The sequence below is a fragment of the Notolabrus celidotus genome, chromosome 7 (assembly GCF_009762535.1).
Source record: "Notolabrus celidotus isolate fNotCel1 chromosome 7, fNotCel1.pri, whole genome shotgun sequence".
Classification (NCBI taxonomy): Eukaryota; Metazoa; Chordata; class Actinopteri; order Labriformes; family Labridae; genus Notolabrus; species Notolabrus celidotus.
The window spans coordinates 8,544,720-8,563,034 of record NC_048278.1 but is presented as its reverse complement, the minus strand read 5'-3'; the positions used below and the strand labels follow the sequence as shown (position 1 = coordinate 8,563,034).

The 18,315-nt window shown below is 38.9% G+C and overlaps 2 protein-coding genes across 2 annotated transcripts; both read left to right on the top strand.

Annotated features, from left to right (window-relative positions):
• The first annotated feature begins 147 nt into the window (after nt 1–147).
• Nucleotides 148–3,527, top strand: LOC117816479 (G-protein coupled receptor 35-like). Its single transcript, XM_034688765.1, has 4 exons — nt 148–208; nt 1,724–2,106; nt 2,770–2,828; nt 2,933–3,527. Exons 2-4 carry the CDS (start codon nt 1,754–1,756, stop codon nt 3,310–3,312), a joined length of 792 nt encoding a protein of 263 aa, XP_034544656.1. The 5' UTR covers nt 148–208; nt 1,724–1,753; the 3' UTR covers nt 3,313–3,527.
• Nucleotides 3,528–12,297: 8,770 nt separating this feature from the next.
• Nucleotides 12,298–17,996, top strand: btr01 (bloodthirsty-related gene family, member 1). The gene is made up of 11 exons (XM_034687444.1): nt 12,298–12,353; nt 12,695–13,273; nt 13,584–13,764; nt 14,355–14,450; nt 15,738–15,827; nt 15,946–16,089; nt 16,235–16,382; nt 16,708–16,752; nt 16,879–16,905; nt 17,007–17,182; nt 17,619–17,996. The coding sequence occupies exons 2-11, from the start codon at nt 12,699–12,701 to the stop codon at nt 17,979–17,981; spliced, it is 1,845 nt and encodes a 614-aa protein (XP_034543335.1). The 5' UTR covers nt 12,298–12,353; nt 12,695–12,698; the 3' UTR covers nt 17,982–17,996.
• The last annotated feature ends 319 nt before the right edge of the window (nt 17,997–18,315 follow it).

Below are 18,315 nucleotides of genomic sequence, written 5' to 3'. Positions count from 1 at the left end.
ATTTACAACTTGACAGGGCAAACAATTATAAGTGATTAAAGATCTGTTACATCATTTGTTTTAGACAAGAGGAACTTTTAAGGTTAGGTCAAGACAAGTAGTCAAATAAAGTGTGCATGCAAAGCATCATGGATTAATTACTGATGTGTCTAAAAACAGAACCAGGTGCAAGCAGCTGTACACAAGAGAGACACCGTGACCACGGCAGGTTGGTATGACTCCGTCCTCTTTTCATAATTTTAGCTATAAAACTTGAAAATGAAATGATTTCATTGGTTAATTAAATTTTTCATTTGTACATTTTTTTATTGTGGACAATGGAGACTCCTCCAGTAGTTGTGTGTGGTAATTTAGAGAGGATGACTTTTTTATAAGTAAAAAAAGAAAACACATCCATTAACGGTAACAGATTTTTGTTAATTGATGCTAAAAAAATAGCTGTAATAACATATTGACAAAGAGATCGTCAAATTTCAGCTTCAGCCAGTCCTCCAAACTGCTCCGAATATGAGACTTTTTGGACATTTATTTATTTTTATACGAGTGAATTACAGTTTTTCTCAGTCGCTTTGGTACATTTCTCAGATCAGAATTGAAATTCTCAAAACTATTTGTTCAATTTTCACATTATTGCGTCACTTGTGCACATCAGAAAAGCAGTTTCTCGTTTTTTTTGAACAAGTTGCAAATGCTTTGGTACATCCATGCAAATGATTATGTACAATTCTCTGCTGTTTCCTACATTATCAACTGCTTCTGTCATGTTGATCAAAATGTATTATAATGGGTCTCTGTTGAATAGTCTCACCCTCCACAACATTGAGGCATTAGTTCATCACATAAGTCTTCACATGCAAAATGGTAGAACATGTTGTCAGAATGTGTCAGTCATATTTCTGTACATTTCAATCAGACTTTTTTAAAAATTTGTCCTGAATTGTTAAATTGCTCCAAGGTGCATCTTGACTTATATATATATATATATATATATATATATATATATATATATATCATTTACTTATACCTAAATGTGAATCTTGTCCAGTCTCTTGCAATCAATCTGCCACATACACTAAGGTGTAACTTACAATTTACAATAACTGTCATCAAAACTTTATATCAGAATGTCCCTCCAGAGTACACTGTTATATTGACAACATGACTAAGCAATTTGACTGTCTTATCCGTACACAATGACACAAAGACTTGTCACTCTGATGGCACTGACATGTTCATTGACACAGATATTTACTTTTGAGAGATGAACTAAGGATTTTGAGCAAGATATTGGCTTTTGCAGATAATCCATGGTGTTTTGCTATTTGTACAATATGTTTTGAGAAATGCACTTACTGTTTGCAAATGTTGAGGATGATTCGAGAAATGTACCAAAGCGACTGAGAAAAACTGTAATACAGTAGCTTAATACCACATATTTTCATACAATCAGTGTTATATTTTTGTTGTGAAATAAGTGAAATAAGCAAGGGTAGAGGTGGCACCCACATCCAGAACCTGAAGTAGTAAAAAGTAGATTAGTCGGCACACCAAGAGCTGCTCTAATCAGCATTTAAATGCTTATAGGAGCGCAGGTGTGCAGACTTATAATCTCCTTTTAATGAAATAAGTGAAATAACCTGTGAAATTCAATTAAAAAAAAGGAACAAATGGCTAAATTAACAATAATAATCCAACTATGACATCTTTCTCTTAACTATTTCAGGTAACAACTATTTAAAAAACAGAAGGACAAATGGCCAACAATTCCTCCGCAAACCTTTCCCCTGCTTCCTACCTGTACGGCATCATAGGCTCAGCAGACCACATCATCAGCATCCCTGTTAACTGCTGGTCGGTGTGGCTGATTGCCTCCGGAAACAAGAACCTCTTCGAATCTGAATTTTTAACTCTCCACCTGGTGTCCCTGGAATTAGGATTTTCTTTGTGTTTTTTTCTGTCGCTGCCATGCATTTTATTCAAGTATAGATTTCTTGTCCCTCTGATAGACTTTTATCATGGAGGATCTGCAGCAGGAAGAGCTCTGTTTCAGTGCCACATCTGTGTGGATCGCTACATGGCAGTTGTCCATCCTTTGCTCTTCATCAGGTAACCAAACCCTCAAAGAGAGGATATGAATATATAAAGTACCTAGAGGATGTCAAAGAAATCTGTTAATCATTTGAAAAAGGAGATAGTTGTCATCTAAAGAAATCAACCTTAATAAGCTACATTTATTTTCTATCTCCGTTAATTGTTCTTCATCAGTCTTCATCATTCTATAACCAAGATATGAATAATTTTCACTCCTGCATTCTAAAAGGAGGCAGGGACTCTGTTATTTTTACAGTTATTGAAATAATTCGTAACCAAGTATTTTGGTGTATCCACAAAGATACAGTTATATTATGCAATCAAACTCATTTTGCACTCATTGTCAAGATTAAATCCAGAAATACCTCAAACAAATCAGAGCTAAAATATCGAATCCAAACTTTACCTAGGATTTTTTTTGTTGTTGAAGTCCTCAGTATCTTTTGCCATGTGATATACATCCCCCTAGTGGTCAAGTATCTGAATAATCAGCTGAGAGGGCCGAGAATGGTTTCACATTTTGACAGCCAAACCTCAGAACATCAATTTGTTTAGCTGCCATGTGTACACAGAGATTCGGCCCTTTATATCACGCTCTGGGTGGCTTTAAATTCGAAATGGTGCCTCTGATCTGTCAAAAAATAAAAGCGTTATATTCTTCTTCTTCTTCTTCTTCAGGTACAAAAAAATAAGGTACAGGGGGGCCTGCCTTGCAGCTGTCTGGCTGTTGGTTTTGTGTAAGCTAAGAGAAAATGTGTACTTATTTCAAATATATATTTAATATCTCATGATTTATGAAGCTTCCTCACAATTACACTGTTTTGTTTCTGCTGATTTATAGTATTTGGACTTTCCAGTCGCTTCATGCCCATGGATACAGATCTGGTTACCACAGGTTTAAGTTTTCTTCTGGCCCCCGCCCTCTCCATTGAACTCTTCTGCAGTCTGTCCATCCTCAGGATCCTGAAAAGGTTTGGCCCAGGGGACAAGAAGGCTTGCGAGAAAAAAGGAGGGAGCAAGCAGAAGATGAGAGCCATGAAGATCATCTGCCTTGCTCTTGCTATGCTAATTGTCAATATGGCCCCATTCCTTACATTAAGTTTGTTCATCAACCATGGGGAACCTGTGGATATGATCACTATAGCTTTCATTATATCCAGTCTCGGAAGTTCGGCGCAAGCGTTCTTATTTCTCAACAGGGCTGGGAAGCTCAAATCATAACAACCCAAGTCAAATATTAACAAGACCATTCTCCTGACTTTGACAAAGATGGTGTTCTTATGATACAATATATCTAGAATATAGTTGTTTGTGTGTGTTACAAGAAGCTTTAAAAGTCAAGTGAGAAAAAGTAATAATGATCCATTTCTTAAAGTCTGACCTATATCTTCTTCTCTCTTGTTTGTGAATGAAGAGCAGTTTTTAAAAACTGTTTTGTATCTATATTATTCCATATAATTTTCTGATTGCTTTAAATCTAAAAAGGCAGGTAGAAAAAATGACTTACTTTGTGGTTTATTCCTTAAATGTATCTTCATGTTTCTCCTCTGTAATGCATTTTGAAAGACCAAAGGTTTTCTAGCTAAAGATTGCTTGTTCAGAGTTTTTTTTTTCTGAAATAGTTTCACTAGTAAAAAATAAGATTCCAAAGATTGTGCTTGCAAAAACTTTTTTCCATCTTTCTGGAGTCATATACCTTAATAAAGAAAACAACTGTGATGGGTTGGTGACCTGTCAAGGGTGTACCCTGCCTTCCACCCAAAGCCAGCTGGTATAGGCTCCAGCACCCCCTGGACCCCTAATGGGATAAGCGGTTAAGATAATGGATGGAACTTTGATCAGACAAAAGAAATCACAGATACTTTCTTCTCATAAACCTCAAAGAGCTTCTCACAGTAGTCCAAAGACAAACTGAAGATCAAATTCACAATCTGAACTCAAGTCAGACCCACCTACTGGTAAAAGCCACAGCTTCACTGTTCTCTGTGCTTTAAATAAAACATGTATGCTGACAGTATCTGCCTGAACTCATCTAGGTATCTGTTGCACTGTCATGGCTGCAGCTCGGACACATTCAGCTGCACATCCTGCAGCTGCAGCAAGCTCAAACCTGCACAAAGGTACAAGGGCCCGTTCATCACCGCTTGCAGCTTTAAAGTATTGTTACCTTGCAAATCTAATGTCTATGTTACGCCAGATTTAATTTCTAGTTTAACATGTGATATACATTATTAGACCATAACATTACCGTATTTACCTAAATATAGGACATCAGTGATAATAAGATAACTCTTGTAGAGGTAAACATTAGGGGCTTACAACAAACCTAGTAGGGTTATCTCTGCTAATCACATTTAGAGTCTATATATAAGATAATAAAAAAAAAATGATATTCTTGTGTATCATTTTTAAACTTTAAAAGGTAACCCAACAGTGACAATATATAATTAATAATATATTAATATTAATATAATATATAAATTACCCATATAATTGATTCCAAAATAAGTCCCACCTCTGAAAAGGCAAATGGCTAATCATGCTTTAGGATTTCAGGGTGCCCACTGAGGGTGCCGATCAGGCAACCCCCTTGCTACACCACTGGGATCACTACAAAGTAACTTGAACCATAGTAATAATAGCAACCAAAGCTGTGACTTTTGCCTCATTTATGTTTAAAGGTGTATTAACCGCAAATCTCCGAGAAGAAGGAGAGCTGGATGAAAACAGAAATGTCAATATAAATATTCCTGAAAGAGTCCCGTTCACCTTGTTTTACATTACCTATGAAATTGTTAAAATATATGTAATCATATTTAATCAATATTTTGTGTCAACTGCTTTATGTCTTTAGTTGGTAGCTGTGTAATAAGCTTGTGAGCGGGTTGTTATGCAAATAATAATCCCTCAAGGTGAGGCAAGATCCCTCTGCTTCACTGAAATCATAGAGAATAACTCAGCCTGTCAGGATTACACTTCACATAAACATCACACATCATTCTTACTATAAATGATTTTGCTACTTTCCAAAAAACTATCCCAACTTTATCCTATAAATTCCTCATTTGTGTGAATCAGCATTTAGTTTTTTGTCTCTGCACAAGTTGAGTCACTTTCCCTTGTGAGTACAAGAGCAAATAGGAGTGTCAGAGAAGTCGACTTATGGATAGAGAAAGAGATGCATACCTTTAGTTGAACAGCTCTACCTGTCGAGCAGGTTGGGTTGGGTAAACTTTGCAGGTGGAGGGGTTAGGAGGGTGGAGTTGAAAGCACTATGACAGAGGAAAGAGCCAGGAAAAAAGGAGAGGAATGCGACAGTCGACAAGCAGACACCAGGATTAATAGAGGGAGCTAAGACTACAGAGAAGGACAGAGACAAATACGCTGCATTTGTTTACCGTATATTCCCTTTGCTGAAACAGGTGAGACAGCAACACACTACAGTCCTCTCTTATTCAACAGGAATCTGTGTCTGACATGTCATGCATTTTTCTTAATGTTATTATATTAAGTGTCTGGGCAGTAACTGGAACATGCCACAGACTTATGGTATCTAACAATCAGGGATCTCATTGTTGAGGTCAAAGTCTGAGGGCCTGTGGTGTTAAAACGATCTGGTGTTTGGGTCAATTTTAAAAATAATTTCTCTTTTATCATAAGAATGTTAATAGGAATGTTAAGCATGTCATTGTAAGTCATGTAAAAAGCAATGAAATGTGGGTGGCTGGAAAGAACACCTTCAGTGAAAGTGTATTAATTACCAATCACCCAGTATGAGCCAGTTTTGTGTTCCTGCAGAGGTTGAATACTCTCGCTTCAAACTGCTGGATGGAGGTAAAGCAGATTTGATGAGAATGAACAGCACAGAAGAAACACAGATCACATATTTTCAGGGGTGTATTCACTTTGTCGGTATCTGCGCTTTCACCATACAATACTAAGCTCATGGCTGATGACTTATTATGTAACAAAATATTGAATAGTGCCGTTGACGGTGATGGATTTGTGTTCTGTAACTTGAATGTACACCTGAGATGTGGACAAAGATAAGTGAGTTAAAAAATGTGATTTTGACGTGACCAACCTTCAAGCAGTGTTCACATGACACAAGTGGCAGCCTTAACTATGGTGTGCAAATAGGAACAAAATAGCCGTGACAAATTGATCCTGATTGTAGCGCACTTAACAAAAAAGAATCCCCATCAGGTCTCATTTACAGCAGATATAGTGCACTTACACTCCTTAGGCGATAACTCATTCAGTATTCCACTTTTTTATAGAAATGAAAGACTTCTGTTTGGTTGACTAGTTCCTCAGCAAAAGCAAAAAATAGAGACAACACCAGAGATTTTGGGCCATGTCAACATATCCTATCAGAAAATATTTGATACGCAACTTAGTGAAACCAGCAGGGGTAGATTCAAACCATAGACTGCATAAAATATGGACGTAGTATCCGTGACGTCACCCATCTGTTTCTGAAGAGCTGTTTTGAGACCAATCGGCGGCGGCAGTCATATTGCTTCTGTCGAGCCAGTGTGTCGTAAAGAGGCGCCGTTTGTGCCTCCTAGCCAACAGCTGCAGTGTTCCTGCAGTCAGCCGTGCCTCTCATTGGAAGACTCATAATCTCAATATCTTCGAAATTGCTGCGTTAGAAAAAAATTCACCCCCCTCACAGTGTGTGCCGATTGAGAAATGAGCTATCCAGACTCCACTCGTCTTTTGTACCAGACTGTAAACATGTTTATTTCTGCTGTAAAGATCGGCTTTTTCCCATTCATGTGTATGTGACTTCCGGTGCTTCCGGAGCCAGCCTCGAGCGGATCCTTGATGAACTGCAGCCTTTAACATATCCGCATTGGACTCATATTTTTGGACCGGAGGTTGCCGCTTGATTCATACCCAATACATGCCAAGGCTAGAGTCTTTCTGTGTAACTTTCTCATGGCTTTAGCTAAAAAACATTCATAGGCAGTGAGTGAAATGAACTGATGGACAGAAGGTAGTGAGACAGGGAGATCACTCTTTTTTAGCCACAGATATCAGATTTTTCTTTTTATGTAAATCTATCATTTGATTTATTGACTGTTTTCAGGATATAAAGAGTATTTCAAAACCTTTACCTAAATCTTCATTGAAGATTTCAAATGTATTTATATGTCTAGGGTAAAAAAATCTTGATTGCAAACCAATTAAAACTGCTTTAGCTTCCATTTTAATGTTGCATTTCAGAAAATCAGCTGACTTTAAATCCATTGATAACAAAGAATCATTAACAATGGCCCATTAGTCACCTGCTATCAACAAATTTAATGAAGGATTAAACAAACCTGAGCTACTGTATTGTGTTTAAAACAGTATTTGGATAAACTGTCCATATGCCTCCAAAGTCACAAAAAAAAACTGTTTACATCGTCTCCTTTCTTCTGCTCCAGATTTGAAGCTCAGGTTGTTTTCTTTATATTGGACGTAACACTTTGGTTCACCAATGGGAAACTGGTGTTACCTGTATTGCAAAGCTTTTGTGTTTTCTTAGTGTGTGTGTTTTGTGTGAAGTTATTCTGTCGTCATTTAAGAGAAGCAGAGTAAACGCACCTCAACATGTGGACTATTTTCATTCTTCAGGTCCATGTTCTTCAAATACGTTTTATGATATGTTATAAATATACGTTTTTCTTAGAAGTGTGTGTGTGTGTGTATGTGTGTGTGTGTGTGTGTGTGTGTGTGTGTGTGTGTGTGTGTGTGTGTGTGTGTGTGTGTGTGTGTGTGTGTCTGCAGCAAACTTCCAACAAGGATACAGACAAATAAACATAGTAAAAGTAATTGAGCAATTACACTTCTTGCTGTGACTCAGCAGTTAAATAAACAACTGATGATGCATAAACTCTCACTAAAACAAACACCGCAACAATTTAAACCTGTGCCCTATTTTTATATGTATCTGGGTCAAAATTTCTTAATGTGTATCACTTAGACTAATGAGAAGATCCAAGAGAAGAAGATAGATTCAAAAGCTGGCAAAATCTGAATTTCTTCAGATTCAGAATACTTTATTAGTCCCCGAAGTGCAATTCAGTTTTACAGTCAATTATAATATAATATAATGTTTAATGTTTTCTGTGCAGAAGTTGTCCTTCCCTGCAAATGGGATTCCATCCAGAGGACCTTTAGGATTACCTTGTAGGAGTCTAGTTTCTGCCTCTTGAGCCTGCTGCAGTGCCAGCTTCTCAGTCACGTTGATGTAAGCGCCATGTGCATTTCTTCAACTTTTTTTTTCAATATCTGCTCTAGTACAACAACCCTGTTCCCAGAGAAGTGGCATAAAATGTGAACAGAAGGAGAGGATTTGTGAAAAGAAAAATGGAAACCCCTTATCTAACTGAAGAAAGCAACACAATCAAAAAGGATCTTAGGTGTGAGCTGATAATTTCAGTGTTAAATATAGGTGGGTTTTTTTAAATGGTCTAAATACTCACAATGATGTTTCATGAAGCTCTTCTGTCTTGTTCTTTAATATTAAAGTATGTACTTTAAAAATGGAGAAGATGACAAAACATTACCCTCTGTCTGTGAAGGTATATGAGTGCACAACAAAAAGAAGGGGCAATGTGGACGAGAGATAGACTACGCTGTCATTGCAAGCCTCAATGCTCAACGCATTAATTGCCTAGATTTGGTTGACTGTTCACAACACTTTTTTGAGTGTGACCTGCATCAGATTCCCACCTGAACTGGACATAGTCACACACAGTACTGTTTTCATAGAAGTTAAACATGGCAGCCACTGACGTAAGCAATTGTTACTCAAGAGTGACGTCAAAGCTGCATGCATGCCGACCTGAAAACTCTGACCAGTATCTGATTTAAGACCACGTACGAAGGTGGCCCAAATCTGATTTGAAAGATCAGTTTTCATATGACCTGTGCTGTTCCAACTGTCGTAAAAAAAAAAAACCACAATCAGATCGCAGTCAGATATCAGGGAAGTCAGATTTGGGTCACTGTTGCCTGCAGTGTGAACATAGTCTAAATGTTCCAGCCAAGCCTGAATTTCCTGATCTTACAACATTACACACTTGTATTGTTGGAGTGTGGGGGCGTGTCTAAGGGAGTCTTTCATTCAAGGCAGAATGACAGGAGTACAATGTTTTGACGGCGTGTTGTTGGGGTCATTTCTTATCCCTATTATGGAATCAGACTATTGAGTAAAGAGATTAGAAGAGGGGTTAGTTTTATGTGAGGACTGGATTTAAATGATTCAAGATTTGGCTTCATTCATTTTCCAAATTGCCTTGTCTTGTTAAACTTCTTGAATCTTTCATAAATAATCAAGAAGGCCAGTTTCTTGAGTTTGGAAAGAGAAGTGTTGTCCCCTGCTTGCCTGACATCGGATTTCAGCTGCTCAACAGTTCACAGTCTCCTTTGTCTTACTCTTTGTGTCCTGATGCACAAAAGGTGTTTAATAGATGTCATGTTGGGGCTGCAGATAGGCCAGTCCAGCACCTGGACTCTTCTACTATGGAGCCATGCTGTTGTTATATGTGTAGAATGTTAAGTGGCATAGTCTTGCTGAAATATGCAATGAAAAAGGCAGTGTCTGCATGGCCGCATGTGTTGCTCCAAAACCTGTATTGTTCAGCGTTAATGGAGCCTTCCCAGATGTGTAAGCTCATGCCCGTGGAACTTATGCATCCTCATACCATGAGGGATGCTGACTTTAGAACTGTGAGCTGAAAACAAGCTTGGTGATCCCTCTCTTCTTTAGAGCTAAGGATGTGGCATCCATGTTTTCCAAAAAGGTTGTCAAATTTTCACCTCAGTCCATCTTAAAGATCAAAGACAATGCTTTTGGAAGTGATTTGAGCCCAAGCAGTGATTTCCACAACAGAGTCATGTCTGTTTTTAATGCAGTGACACATGAATGCCCGATGATCACTAGGCCATTGACCTTGTCCTTTTAGTCCACTCCAGAAATTTCTTGAGACTCTCAACATTTTTTAATATTTTAGCTATTGAAATCCCCAAATGATTTGAAACTTAACACTGAAGAACATTACTCAACAACTTACAACAACTATTTTCTCATAGTCTCTAACAGAGTGGTGAAGCTCTTCCCATCCTTACTTCTTAGAGACTCAGCATTTCTTGGGTGCGCTTTTTTTTTTTTACCAAGTCATGAAACATGTGGCAAGTTAACATCATTAGAGATCATCATAGAACATTACTTGAGAGATGTTCCTCCAGGTGTCTTTTTAGCATCACACAGAGTTTATAAAGTCTTAGATTTTCAAGAAAATACTTAAAAAATTTGAGTTTTTAAAGACGTAAATCTGTGAGAAATCAAACTGAAGCAGCCCTTTGTCCTTTTCACTGCATTGTGGACCCACTTGACAGCCTCATCAAATTGTACTTCCTACTTGGACTCAGCAATAAGGAGATACTACTGATTCTAGCCTAGAATCATCACATTAATATAACTTTGAATTATTTCTATTTTATTTTTGTCATTTTACGTGTTATTAAACTCGTAAATATACCACTTGTCACACTGTTAAAATTGCGACTTTGTAGTCTAGTAAATATCCGAGTTTATAAATTTGTTAATTCACAAGTTTGTAAAGTTGTAAATTAACTACTTTACAAACTTGAAAATTTCGAGTTTTCTTTCTCAAATTTGTATCTATGTTTTTATTTCTTTAAGTGGCCCTAATACGCCGTCGTAAAAAACAATGCCAAATATGTTTTTCCCCTAAATCAAAGTTTCCTTCACGACAAAATCTTTATAATTTACAGTATTGAATAGCTACAGATCGTATCGAGGTGTTCAAAATGTTAAACACGCTGAATATCAACGTGTGGAGCAGGCTCATAATCTCCGCAGACATACAGTCATAAAAGTGAAGGCTCAGACTTCAACAAGAGAACATAACAGAAACATATTTTAGACTCACAGTGTCCAGTTTTCTGTCTACTCGTTCTTATAGAGCATAATAAGCATGTGTACGTGGTCAGCTGTCAGCCGGGAGCGCAACCGGGTCATCATCAGTCTGGCGACGGAGAAAAAAAAGCGCTCGTGGAGATCTACCATTCAGCTGATTCACATCAAAACATGCTTTAAACTTAAAACACCTCCCTGATAGATGAATGGAATATGAGACCACATGATGCTTGTTCCACGTGATAGAAAATTGAAACAAGAAAATGTATTTGAGTAAGTTCTTAACAATCAATTAATCATTACTCGATTAATTGTTGACATCCCTAGTCCCAACCTTTTTGAAATGTGTTGCTGGCATCAAATTTAAAATGAGCATGTATTTTTCATAAGTCATGAACAATTTTCACTTTCAACTTTATGTTGTCTTTGCACCATTTAAATCAAACCAGCGAATTCTGTTTCTATCAACATTTTACACAACGTCCCAACTAATTTGTAGTTGAGGTTGTACTGTAGCTTAAGTTATGAATGACATAAAATCAAAGCTACATAATATCTGTTTTGATATTCATGCATCATGTTTCAACTAAACAACCAAGATGATTTTCAGATAAATTACGACCAGAGTAGAGAGAGAATATCAATTTGGTTGAACTTACTTTCTTTGACTATCTCTCAACATGAGAACAGGGTGGCTGTAAGGCAGTGGTTTGTGTAAAGATAAAGGATATGATAGAGTACTGCTCAGTGATTTACTGTTTTTGAAAACATAAAAAAGGCAGTAGGTACAGTTTCACCAAGTATTTGACCCTGCACATGATGCATTCTTTCATTACTGAGTGACAAAGCATCAAGATGGTGATAAGGTAGTGCTGGAATCCATTCGTCTTATCCTGTCAGTGACTGATTGTGTAATCCTCTGCTGCCACAGCACATCTGATAAAAACACAGAGATTGTAAGTGTTGATTTATCACTGTAACAGTATTTTTGAACACTGAAGTGTCCCAGCAGTATTTTACATAACCAAACAGAACCAGTTTGAGTTGTTTCAGTGGCCTCTTCCTGGAAAAAGTCTGTTTAATGTCAGCGGTTTGGCGATTAACCAGAATCACAGTCTTTGTCTCTGACAGGAAACCTCAAATCCTGTTATCTTACTTTTTTTCTTTCAAAAGTAAAAGTTAGGACCGGTATGTTCTCAATTAATCAGCATCCAACTAAAAGACATTTTTACCGAATAATAATGGTGCATCTATGGCTCAGTTGTAAGGTTCAATCCCCACCTTCTGCCCTCACATCTTTTCCAACATGCTGGAGTGTCTTTGGGTAAGACGCTGAACTGAGCTGCTCTGAGGTGTATTAAATAATGATAGGCCTTGCACAATCATGGATGTATGAGTATGTGTGTGAAAAGATGAAAATATTTTAATGCTGACTGCCATGATGCTATGATGCTCCACGACACGGCAGACAAGCACAGATGACAGATAGCACCTTGTGGTGTGGGCTCTTTTATTGGGCCCATACCATAAGGCCAGAGGAAAACAGCAGTAATTTAAATATGGTGTATGACCCTTTCACATAAAACATGCAACTGAGCAAACAATAAAATGGATGTATACCCAATAGTGTATTTTTTTCTAAATGCAACACTGTCTCTTGTACAGCTGAATGGCGTTACCTGCTGCCTATCTGTCTGAAGACCAGTTCACCTGCTCAATCTGCCTGGATGTGTTCAACAACCCGATCTCTACACCATGTGGCCACAGCTTCTGCCAGGCCTGCATCTCTTCCTACTGGGATGGGGAAAGAAGAGGAGGTGGAGGAGGTGGGGGAACAAAGATCTACCAGTGTCCTCTCTGTAAGGAGTCCTTCCGTAAGAGGCCGGAGCTCCACATCAACCGAACCCTGAAGGAAATCACTGAACAGTTCAAGTGGTTAGCCGACGCTGGCGTTTTGATGGATGGAACAGATGGAGGAAGAGGAGTCGTTGATCCAAACTTGTTTCTTCAGCAAGAGCAACAACCACTCCTGTCTCCACCGCAGAGGCAAGGGGAGATGCCTGAGAGTGTCTTTGATGAGATGATGACTCGTTTCCAGCAGATGTCACCAGCTGGAGTGCCTGAAACTGCCTTCCCCCATCCCAATAACCCTCAAAGATCCAGTCCAGCCAACGCTCGCCCACCTCTCAAGACCCAGAACTCAGAGCACCTTGACCCGCCTCCACCTTACTCACCTCCACGCAGGTACCAAACAACACCCCTGAGCATACCAATTTTAAAGCAAATTTTTTGTTTGGAACAATTACATACAAAGACAGAGCAAGGACAAGTAACCCTAATTATGCAACAACATATATATTCTAGCCCAAATTAAAATAAATCCTTAATGACTTTATGAGTTTTGGATGTAGAAATTGTTGATTCAGAAATTGTTTCCAGATAAATCAATCAATCAGCTCAAAGTCTAAAAATAACTCAGAAATGTTTTTTTATTGTAGTAATCATTAATCAACTTCAAAAACAATGTCTCAACTTGCTTTTAATGCTGTAACAGGTTCTCTCTGGGCGGTCCCGGTGACCTGGCCCGTAACGTGCCTCTGTGTCCTGTCCACCTGAGGGCGCTGGAGTTCTTCTGTCGCACCGATAACACTTGCATCTGCAGCTTGTGTGTGGAGACACAAGACCACCGTGGACACAATGTCACCCCAGCCAAGAGAGAGTGGCACATCAAGAAGGTATCAGTGTGTGAGTGTGTGTGCTTATTCAGTGGTGTTTACCCTGCAGCTGAATTACAAGAAGACAGGTTAGTACACTGAGGTACTATCCCAGGTTTAAAAACCTGGGATAGAACTAAACACCTTGTTACAGTACAGAACAGAAAAACAGTAATTCAACCTTTTTTTGGTGGTCTACAAGTAAAGTACACAATACAGAAAAAAAACACAGAAAAAATCAGAAAACAAACTCACAGCAAACTGGTTGACCTGTATTTTTGACAGTATTATCCCAGATCGCTTGTTTGAACTCAACATCCAACTTCCTTTGCCAGATCCTCCTCAGACCCTTTCTCTTCCAATACCAAGCTGAGCAAAAAACCTTCAACCAATACTGCGTTGAATCAAAAGTGTTGACATGACTCTGTCTTTTTAAGTATTTTTAAAAGTCCCCCGAATCAATTAGATTACATCGACCTTCACCATGCCCTCAACCAATACCCAATACTTAACACCCTTGTGTCAAGCCCTGCAGGTCTACAGTTAAAGTTTGTATGATTGATATCTAGGTTGTAGGTAGCTCTTGGTGAACTTCTTTCTTTCTTCTCCAGTCCCAGTTAGGTATATCAGAGGTGGAGCTGAAGGATCTCATAAGTGAGAAGGAGAGGAAAGTGGAGGAAATACAGAACTCACTACGAGAGATATGGGTGAGTTTTCTTTATCAAACTTGATAATTTTTCAGGTTTAGTTCCAATTCAAGAGCGTCAACATATTTGAGTCATTTGATGTATGTATGTGCTCAGGATGTCCCTGGCTTTGTTTTTTTTCTGTTAAGAATCCTTTCGAAACAAATCCTGTTCTTTTAATCTTTTAAAATAAAAGAGTGTCTTGTTTCTGCAACTTTTATACCGGTTCTTGACTATGGTGATCTTCTGTACATGCACACCACTTCACAAGACTGATGCAGCCTACCATGCTTCCTTGAGGTTCATTACCAATTGTAAAGCTCTGACTCACTGTTGTGAGTTGTACTCGCGGGTTGGTTGGCCGTCTCTGGCGACCCGTAGGTTGGTACACTGGTACATTTTCATTTATAAGGCTATTCTTGGTCTGCTGTCACATTACCTCTGTGTCTTTATCACTCAGAAAAGTGCTAGACAGTACTCACTACGTTCCCAGGACTTTTTAATCCTTTCTGTCCCAAAAGCTTGAACAGAATTTGGGAAAAGAGCTTTTAGGTATTCTGCACCCTCAGTCTGGAATATATTGCAAAATGGCTTGAAACTCAAGGAGCTGGTGTCACTGAATGTTTTTAAATCTAAAATGAAAGATCTTGAAGCTGAATCTTTAGAATGTTGTTGCTTTTAGTGTATCTTGTTACAACTGCCCCCTGGGTAATGGCTCCTTCTGCAACAAACGTGCTTGTAAAGTGTACTTCGGTTCTTTGTGAGTCTATGTCTGTAACTTTGTGTTTTTTTGCTGCTGACTGCCTTGGCCAGGTCTCCCTTGGAAAAGAGATATTTGATCTCAATGGTACCAAAATAATAATAAAAAAAATAAAAAATAAAAAAAATAATCCATGGTTGTCAGTATTGGGTTTGGACCAATGAAATCAAGTGTATAACACACCATAAACGTATTCAAGAACAACTATGATCCAAGTTAATTGGTTAGCATGATTAAGTCTGCCTAACTGCAGAATGAAGTAAAGGGTAAAGCCACTTTCAACTGTTGTCTGCTCCATCTCAACTGTTGGTAAAAAACATCCAGAAAATATATCTTTAATCCTCTCAGCAGGCTGCTGGGCTTGCATAAATTGGTGGAAACCTTGCAAATGGCAATTTCTACCAAATGTCATGCTTGCAAATGGAATTTCTACCAAGTAGTTACCTTTTCGGATCAAGCTTTAAATTACCATGACCTGGATGACTGAGAACTTTCACAAACATCTTACAAACACCTTCCATCATCACACCATGGTTGTCTTTATTCAGGCTGCTGCTGAAAGAGAGACAGATGGAGTTGTTTCTGCATTTTCCAAGCTGATCTCCAGTGTGGAGCGCTGCCAAGCTGAGGTCTTAGAGGTAAATAGCAGTGGATCTCTTTTCTTAACAATAAGACAGCCCTCCCTTTTTTTAAAACAAAACATAGTATTTTTCTTTCAAAACATTAACTAAGCTGTGTCTTTCCTGTTCCCTCAAGGCGATAGAGAAGAGTCGACTGGCGACTGAGCGCAGAACCCAGAGCCTGCTGAGAGAGCTGGAGGAGGAGATATCTGAACTGAAAAAGAGGAGTGCAGCACTAAACCAGCTGGTTCTGTCAGAAGACTATGTACACTTCCTCAAGGTATGGATGAATGGATGTTAAAGGGGTAGTTTTTTTTTTTTAAGTTGGGTTGTATGAGGTAATTCTCAATAGTAAGTGTGTTAGCCACAGAAGATCCTGGTTAGCTCCAACCATTTCTGTTTTTCAACATTATCTGGCTCTGCAGACGTTCCCTGCCCTCTCCACCCCTCCACCATCCAAGGACTGGTCGAGTGTCTCTGTGGTGTCTGAGCTGACCTCGGGAGTGATTCTCAGGACTGTCACGCACATGATGGAGCACGTTCAGGAAGAGATGAGGAAGCTGCCAGAAGTCTGTGAGTCTGCATTCTTACCAAGTGGCAACCTGCCAAGATTAAATGAAGCCAATGTGCACAAAACAGCAGTGTACACTAGAAATAAATACACTCCAGAAGTCCAATATGCCACACAATAGCGAACTGTCCAACATATAGGAGTCCTGCAGTGTGCAAGATGTTTTTTCCTTTATTTTGTTAAAAGATGAAAACGTATTTGATTTAATTTGAATAGCTTGATGATGTCTGTTATTCAGAGCATTGACTATCAAATGAATACTGACAAATGCTGTTGTTTATGAGATCCAAACGCTGATGGTAAATGATTATTTATTGTAACCAACAGGTCAGAGATCCCTGTCAGAACAAACTGTAGCCAGACCCAACCCAAGTAAGGTTTTTAAATGCAACCAGAACAAAATTTTGTCTAAATCCAGTTTCCTGATCATGCCGAGTTCAATGAACCTGTAATGGATCAGTAATTGAAAATGTAAATATATACTCTTCCTTTACACAGAGACAAGAAGGGTCCAAGAGTATGCAGGTATGGGTATGGTGTTTGATTGAATTTCACGATATCTCGTTTTTCATCTGTGAGTTAATTTTTTTAATATTCACCAACCATCCCCCCCCCATCTCACTCAGATGAAATCACCCTAGACCCCCACACATCCCACCCACGTCTCATCATCTCCGTAGATGGGAGGCAGGTGCACTGTGGTGAACGCCATCAGCCGGTACAAGACAACCCGGAGCGCTTTGACCGGGTGGTGTGTGTGCTCGCACGCCAGGGCTTCAGCTCTGGACGCCATTACTGGGAGGTAGGTGGACATGTTGTGAGGGTTTGTACATGTCAACAGTATTCTTTAAATACATTATCTATCTACTAGTGGGCACACAAACACACTAATTAAACATCAAAGCAACATCCATTCAATCAATTCTTCCATCCATCCATCATTTAGATACAAATAGCATTATAAATAACTGGGCACTGGTCAGCCTGAAGAGGCTGGAAGCAGCAGGGAATTTAATCCAGACACGGTTAATGAAGAGTGAGGGGAAGAATCAAAGCAATTTTCCAATGGACAGTGGAATATTCACAAGTTGTTTTCAACCGAAGTCATTTAGCAGGATTGAAGTGATAGTTTACCTTGAATAAAAGGGTTAGATACTGCCTCTACCTCTGTGTATTTGAGTGTGATGGTTTTGATCTGCATTATTTGCAGTAAACTGTACCACACTGCTCTCTTGTAGGTGGAGGTTGGAGGAAAGTCTGACTGGGACCTCGGGGTTGCAAGCTGGTCTGTCAATCGGAAGGGTAAAATCACTGTTAGCCCCGCCCATGGCTACTGGTTCCTCAGCCTGCGTGATCGGACCGAGTACGCCTTCAGAACAGAACCTTCGACCAACCTGACCATCAGTCCGAGACCCTCCCGTATTGGAATCTACGTGGACTATGAGAAAGGGCTGGTGTCCTTCTACAATGTGGAGGCCAAAGTGCTCATGTATACCTTCACAGATACGTTTTCTGACACCATCCATCCTTTCTTCAGTCCCTGTACGAATAAATCAGGAAGGAACGAGGGACCACTAATCATTTGTCCTGTTCAAGAATAAAATCAATCAAAAATGTGGTAAGGACGTTTTTTGATCAGAGGAATGTTTATGTGTTAGAAGACTGAGATTGAACGAACCTTGACACTTAACCACTCCCTGAACAGATTTCGTTGCCCTTTATTCTTTCTCTGCATTGAGTTGAAAATGAACAGGACATTGCTAACAGGTTATTTGAAGCTAGTGTCACTGATGTGTCTAATATTTTAGACTGAAACCAGCACTGTCAAGTCTGGTTTAATGCTCAAGTTTAATGCTGAAAATAAGAAGTACTGAGACACAGGAAAAAAATACCATAAATATAAAATTACCATAATAATAAATTAATATGATAAAA